Genomic DNA, 7,518 nt, shown 5'->3' with positions numbered 1-7,518 from the left:
AGAGAGACAGAGAGACAGAGACAGACAGACACACAGAGACAGAGACACACAGAGACAGACACAGAGAAGGGTACAGAGGGAAGGAGGAAAGAGGGATGGGAGAGAGGGAGGGGGAAGAGAGCAGAGGAAGGAGTGACAGACAGACAGAGAGACAGGGACAGAGACAGAGTTATTTCTCTGCTGACCGCTAACTAAACATAAGGACCTCCTGAATGGCAGTGCCATTCCTTTCAGGGACCTACCGTGAACACTTGCAGTGCTACCCAGAAACCAGCTGGGCCTTGGGCCCTGGATGAGCCCCATAACTGCACAGAGGCGGACAGGATGGTGTCCTCCTTTCCCATCTGTCCCCCACGGCCTCCGGGGTGCCTCCATCGGGCTTCTAGCTCTCATACCCCAGGCACCACCTCTACTGGACGCCAGCCCAGTACAGTCCCTGTCTCCACCAACAGAATTTCTGTCCACTCAAATGTTTGTCCACTGTGTGGTGCAAATATTTTGGTGCCACACAGTAGGCAGCGCATCACCCCTCTGATGACGGTACACCCTGTCCTTAGGGTCCACGCTAAAGCTAGGCAAATACCAACCCTTACTCCCCACAGGAGGTCAGAAATGACACGGTTTGGGCTCCAGGGATTGGCGTAGACCCTGAGGAGCTCGAAGGTGGCTCACCCTTTGCCTGCCGAGTTCACTGGAAAACACAGTCCCCTACTACTTCCCTCCCTCCTTAGTCTACCTGGGTTACATCTCTTGTACCCCAACGAGCTTCGGCTAGTTTTCCTCAATTAAACATTTCCATGAGCTGTGAGCGCGGACACTAGGAACCTTGTGAGAGAGGCAGCGCCTGTCTCAGGTGAAGCAGTGGTGCTGGACCAGGAAGCCAAGTCCCCAGGACAGCCCTCCTGAATAGTGAGGCACGAACGCCTGTCACAGATGAGGACGAGGGCCACAAGCACACGCTGAGCCTGTGCAGCTCCACCCCAGCACCTGCAGGGACTTGCGCTCCATTGAGCCAAAGCCACCGCTCTGAGGAGGCCGCATCCCTCATCACCACCCCACCCCAATGGGCCCTGGCTCACTGGCTCTCTGCGCTGGAAGGCATTTGGATGTTAAATTCAGCTTCTCAGGACAAACCTCATGACAGAAGGACCTGAATGTGGGGCATCTCGTTGCACCTATGCGGAGATTGCTGCCTTGGCCGTGACCCGCGCTAGTGCCATGGAACAGAGCTTCTCCAAAGGGGGAAACGGAGGCCGTAAGCGGAGCAGAAGCAAAAGCCTGATGGGAGGCCCAGGCTGCCAGCCGCAGGGTGCCCACGCCCACCACAACACACTCATAGCCTGAGGGGAGGTCCACGCTGCCAGCTAGAGGGACGCCTGTGTGCACCACGCCGCACTCCAGTGGCCCCGCTTATTTGCAGCATGGTTCTCAGAAGCAGTCAAGGGCAGTGAGCTGCGCTTGCTGTGAACGCAAAGCCTGCTCCTCCTGGCCCTTTTGCACAGATGTGGGGCTGAGATGACTGCACATGGAGCGCTAACTAGATGCAAGGGACTGGAGGTTGACTCCCCGAGCACGCTTCCCTCACAGGCAAAAGGACTGGTCAGAGAGGACATTCTCTGAGATCTTTTCTTGTCCCAAGTTTCTGTGATTCTTATGGTGTGCAGTAAAATCTCAAATAGCGTTAGAGGGAATTAGATTTTTGAAAAGACTATACAACAGAAAATTATGCCCAATGTGGGAAAATGTCCAATATAAGTAAAGTGGGTAAAAAAAATAATTAAATAAAAAGAATTACTCCTAGAGAACAAGGTATTTAAAATCTACTGTCACATGCATGCTGGGCCCAGGGCTGGGCTGAGCAGAGGAAAGCTCCCAGGGTGGATGTCAGACAGCCGGTCACAGAAGCCGTGCAAAGCATGGCATCCTCCTGGGGTGAGGCAGGTGAGAGCAGGCCCAAGGAAACTGACAGCGGCTTTGTAGAAGGAGAGCACACTGAGGCTGCTTCTGTGGCGACGTCAGAGAGAAGCAGTGGCTCCATGTCTCTAATTGTCCTTTAAGTACCTTTTCTAAAATCCTCGTGTCAGCAAAGGAATAACAAGACGTCAAGCCTCGCTTTGACAAACTCAGGGCCTTTTGGTCTGTATTCTGGGCCACCATGAAGGCTTCCAGAACGGTCCTCTTTCCCTGAGCTTCAGCACATTCTCTCCACAGAAGCTGAAGACTATTCCAAAGTCCATGATGAACTCCACCCTCCTGCTTAAAACCTTTCCGGCCCCAGTTCCCTGCCTTCTAGCGGGACCTTCAGGGCCTTTCTGAATGAGCAGACTATGCTCATCTTATGCAATAAAAGTCCAGCGACTTGGTCTAAACGTCGGCCAGGCTAGCAACAGTGGGGTCAAACCCGAGAAGCTGTGTTCTACAAGCAACAGGGACAGGAGTGCTCCATATACAAAATCCTGTCTTCTGAGGAATTAGAAAGGAGACAGAGGGTAAATTAGACAGGACTGGAAGCACTCACAGGACCTGAAGCAATCAGTAGAAGTCTCTAGGCAGAAGAAGCCAGAGCCCAGAGCCCCGTGAGTGGGCACGCTGCTGAAGCCGGGACACGCAGATCCCAGGGGCGCCTCAGGGGGCCTGCAACTGCCCGCAGAGACAGAACGCAGTGCTCGCCCTGGCCGGGGCTGTCTGAGTTGAGTTTCCAGTTTGTATCTCTAACCTCCCACTGGATCCTCAAAATAATTTCTCGCAACCTGAAACAACATTAGTAAACACTTTTCTGTTACACACATGAGCTCTACTAGAGACATTACCCGACAGGTCCTACCTTCCATTTCCAACACTGTAACCTTCCCTGAGGCTAAATTCAAGGCCAACCCCTTTTCTATGCTTTTCCTGTTAAAGTAGACTGTCAAGGCAAAGCAGGTGCGCTAGCAGATGCCACCCGGGCTGCCTGTAGAGGCTCTGGGCATGTCTAAGCAGATACAATCCTGTCTGGTGAAGTATCTCAGCAAACATCTTTCTGATAGGACTCTCAAGCATAGAACGTGGGAGCATGCGCCCCCTTCGCAGGGCTGGAGACGGTGGACAGCTGGGTAACACACTTGTCTGGCGCCAGGAAGAAAAGAGTGACTCTGGCTCCGTCGTATCTTTGCTTAGAGACAGATTATGTTTGAATGGAAGGCCTGATTGGCTGTTTCTGATCAAGAGACCAGTGAGCAGCATGGTAGCCTGACAGGCAGCCCCGGCAGCTCCCTTTGGGGTGAGATTAGGATGATGGGAGGGCTAAGGAAGAGACGATGGTGACAGGATCATGAAACTACAGGCGGGCTCAAGGCCTGAGGGCAACACCCCGCAGCTTGAGACAGGGACTAGAGGAGGAAGGACCGAGAGCCAGCAGAGACCAGGGAGGCCCTGACCTCCTCCGGAGCTGCCCTGTGTGGCCACCGAGGACGCTGCACCCTGTGCCCCCAGAAAGCTAATTTTATCCGCAGCAGGCAAACTGTGCTCTGTGTACAAAGGACAAACTTAGGAGTGGTGCCCGCGGAAAAGGGGACTCTAAGGACCCTTTTCTATCTTAATGAAAAAGCAAAACTGGCCCCACTTCAAATCCCTGGGTAACTGCAGGATTGCATACAATGACCTCGTTTTAAATCTATTTGGGGTTTCCTAGAGTCGCGAGAAACATCAGCTCCGACCCATATGCATGTCCACACGCAAACATATGTGTGCCGGATTCGAGAACACGGAAGGAACACAGGAGGCGACACACCGCCTGCCCCTCACCAAGGCGGTTAGGACGTGGAAGCTCCAGCGTGAAGAGGGAGCGGTGCCAGGAATCGGCTCCAGAGGGCACCTGAACGCGCTTCTTTCATTGCGTGCTGTAGCTTGTGGTACTAGCCACAGGGAATGAGCTGAATCAGCCCGGAAATAAAGGTGAAAGCAAAACGGATCAGCAGGGAGAGACCACAGTCCCGCCAACCTGGCAGCATCGTGGAAGGTAATATGAAGGCGGTCCTCTGCATGCAGTTCCTCCTGGAGAAAGCTGCCCGCACTCCTGCCCACGAGAGGCGTCTCCTTGGGGCCCCGGCGGGGGCGGGGCTGGGTAGCAAGGCACACCGGGCCCCAGCTTTCAGATTTCTACACTAAAATTCTGTTTATAAAATGAAACAGAGCCACAGACAGAAGCATTTATTATTGTAAAGGCCAAATGTGGAATTTCAGATGTCTGAAAACAAAGAAATTCTGCTTCCCAGAAGGAACGAGCAGGCTGAGGCCCCACCCACTGCCGCGAGAGCGCAGTCTGTGGCCTTAGCGCGCCCTCTAGTGTCGCTTTAAGGTATAGTAAAGCAAGGGAAAATAAACCCTAAAATAGGACACCAGTCAATAAATAGGACGTCAGCGAATGGATATAAAAAACAAGTTATAAAATGAAAACAAAACAAATATTTAGACAGCGATATTTAAAATGAGCCAAAGTTGTCCCAACGCAGACCTTGCACTATTTCTGGACGCATGTCACGGTGCTGTCTGGCAATACCCGCTGCGCCCGCATCCCGCGCGCTGTCCCGCCCACTCCCGGTGGGCCCTGAACTGGGCCTTTCACGAACGCGACCCTGCAGTTGTGGTGTCGTTCAGCCTCTGGCCTGACCTCAAGAAGGGCCCGAGATGACAGCAGTGGCACTGAGTGGCATGCAGCATCAATCCGATAACTGCAGTGAAGTCTTTAAGGGTACAGGTCGTGAGAAACGGAAGCCTGCAGCTCACGCATCGTGTCACACGGGCAGCGTTCTTCCTCCCTGAACCCAGTGTGGCTCCGGGAATCCCACATCAGCCTCGGGGGCCAGGTGGGAAGGACGGCGGAAACGCAGCTGCTGCCCGGCCCCTTCGGACACCGCGCAGCGCTTCGGGTGCCTGCAGCCCAGTCTCGAAGCCCGACGCCACTCCGAAGCACCCGTCCTTCGGTCCTGCATGCGGGACCCCAACCTCAGCCTGCTCACTGAGACGTTAGCTTTGCACTGCGGACCTTCCGCCCTGCCCCCAGCGCTGGGTTCCCCTCTTAACACTGGCTCCAGGCCCAGTAAATACCACTGGCTGGTGCGTGGCGCAGTCACACCCTGGACTGTTCTGATGGGTGGCGCAGGTGACACTTGCCGCACCCTGGAGCCCTGATGGCTCACAGCACACATGACAGGAGGTGCTTTGGGGGTTACTGTCGCCTTGGGTGACACCCCCAGCTTACAAGCCAAAATCTTTTATTTTCTTATTTATTTGGTACAAGGTTTTGCTACGTGGCTTGGACTCATTGTGATCCTCCTGTCTCAGCTTCCCCAGCACTGGGATCACAGGCATGCACAGGGGCCAACAGTATGTGGTACCGGGGATCAAACCAGGGTCCTTGTGCTTGCCAGGCAGGCACTTAGCCCACAGAGCTATCCCCCAGCTCGACACGGATGTACTGTAAGGTCGCATTCTGAGCTGGCGTTAAGAACATGCCCTTTGCCCACACTGAATTTAACTGAGCTTCTTCAAAAGTGTCCAAATTCTACATTTATCATCTTTACATATCATTTACGTAATTCACAATTTTGGGTATTTTTTAATCATGGAAAAAGCATTATATTCAGAATGGTGAAAGAGTCTGTTTTAAGAAAAGCCAGCTGCCCGGCTTCCGAGGTTGGCAAAGTACTTCTGCCTCCACCCAGCCCCTCCACTTCCCAGAGCTCCCTCTTGCGCTCGCAAGTTTTTATGAATGATAAGCAAATGCCAGCTTCTACAGAGACAGCACCATCAGTAGCCAAAAACATCCAATGCGCCTGCTATCTACCAAGCTCCTCCGAGCTAATCGGAGGCCACTGTGACAGGAGGCAGAAGGCACTGCTGCACACGAGGGGCAGGAGGAGGGGATAGAACCCCAGAACTCTAGACACACTGCAGCTGCAGAATGTGCACACGAGGGGCAGGAGGAGGGGATAGAACCCCAGAACTCTAGACACACTGCAGCTGCAGAATGTGCACACGAGGGGCAGGAGGAGGGGATAGAACCCCAGAACTCTAGACACACTGCAGCTGCAGAACGGGAACCCTTTCACTTTCACCAGGTTCAATGTGTGTTCCTCCCAGGACCGAGCTCTGTGGGACTTTTCTCTTCCAAGCTCCCTAACTCTCTGGTGGATTTACCTTTGGAGTCCAAGAGACAGAGCGCATCACCACTGGTAAGCCCCCGGGCCAAGCGCAGCACCCTGTGGGCTACGCACAGGGCCTTCGCTGCTTCGGGCTAGAGGGCACCAGCCTCGGCGAGGATTCTGTGAGAACCCGGCTCGCTGCTCCCTGGCAGGGCAGCTGCCTCACCCCTGGGTAAGTCACTAAAACCTGGCATTGCCTGCATTCAGAAGAGTGTGGCACTAAAGTGTTCTCCAGGGCCTGTTGTGTTAAATGAGATAGGTGCAAGAACCCTCTTTCTAGTAAGTCCCAAAGGCCTGTCCAGATAGAAACCTCTCTTATTTCCCTGGGGATTACATGTCCTCTAAGCATTTCTTGGCAAATTGAGAAATCAAATATCAGTAAGGAAGGAAAACATCTTTTAAGACCTCCTTAATAGCCAATGAAAGAAGCCTTGGGGGGCAAGTTCAGACCCCTCCCGATCAGAGGGGAGGGATTTGTTGTTACCTCGACAACAAATCAGTGGAGAACCACGGGGATGGACAGCACTTGCAGATGCCTGCTTTTCTTTATCATATCAAGACTGTGAGTACATTTTTCTCCTTCAATTTTAATCATGTGCGCGTGTCAAGGTGTTGCCTTTTCTGAGCTGCTATTAAAAATGCATACGTTCTTGCCACATTAAAGAAGAACTGAGGCTCGTGTGCTGTATTATTAAACACCTGCTGGAAACGAGATTCTGGTCAGCCTTTGCGGGAAAGCCACACTGTCTAGAGCAAGTGCTCGCTCAGGGGCAGACGGGGCGGGGCGGGTCTCCGCTCAGTACTTACTCTTCAGATCTAAATTCCTGGCTCCGGCAGTGATCTGTGTCGTGATCTTGGTGTCGATTTTGACAGTGTGGAGGTTGCTGGTGTCCCTCGATATCATCACGTTGTGCCACTGATTGTCATTGAGGGGCTTGTTCGAGCTCCCTTTGATGAGGTTAGCACCATTTCCCAAGTCAAACACGTAATGCAGGTATCTGGGGAGAGACGAGAGACCAGCGTCACTGCGTGGGGGTTGTGGCTAAGCAAAGCCAGGGGTGACCGAGGGGCCTGCTCCCCACTCGGGGGCTCCTTCCTGGCTAGAAGGCCTGAGAGTGAGCTCTGCAGAAGCAGGGCTGGTGGGACAGTGAGAAGCCACCTGCTCCAGCAGAAGGTGTGACCTCCTCGTCTACCGCACCGTCTTCACTTTTAACCACACTGACACAGCAGCTCTTGGCTTCCGGCACATGGTTGCCGTTCTGCTGCGAGTCCCTGTTTCTGCACCACAAGGGTGCGTGCAAGCCGGACCCCAGGCTCAAATATCCACTGCCTGGCC

At 53.5% G+C, this 7,518-nt stretch overlaps 1 protein-coding gene across 2 annotated transcripts in view; it reads right to left on the bottom strand.

Annotated features, from left to right (window-relative positions):
- Nrxn1 (neurexin 1) overlaps window positions 1-7,518 on the bottom strand; it is a 1,036,478-nt gene that overhangs the window by 599,032 nt on the left and 429,928 nt on the right. For both annotated transcript variants that reach the window (XM_023703554.1, XM_023703553.1), the window contains one exon: window positions 6,990-7,180. In XM_023703554.1, the coding sequence (XP_023559322.1) occupies window positions 6,990-7,180 (191 nt within the window). The remainder of the gene's footprint in view (window positions 1-6,989; window positions 7,181-7,518) is intronic.

This window comes from Octodon degus, unplaced genomic scaffold, assembly GCF_000260255.1.
Source record: "Octodon degus isolate 3935 unplaced genomic scaffold, OctDeg1.0 scaffold00174, whole genome shotgun sequence".
Lineage (NCBI taxonomy): Eukaryota > Metazoa > Chordata > Mammalia > Rodentia > Octodontidae > Octodon > Octodon degus.
This window is presented reverse-complemented; position numbering and strand designations above follow the sequence as displayed.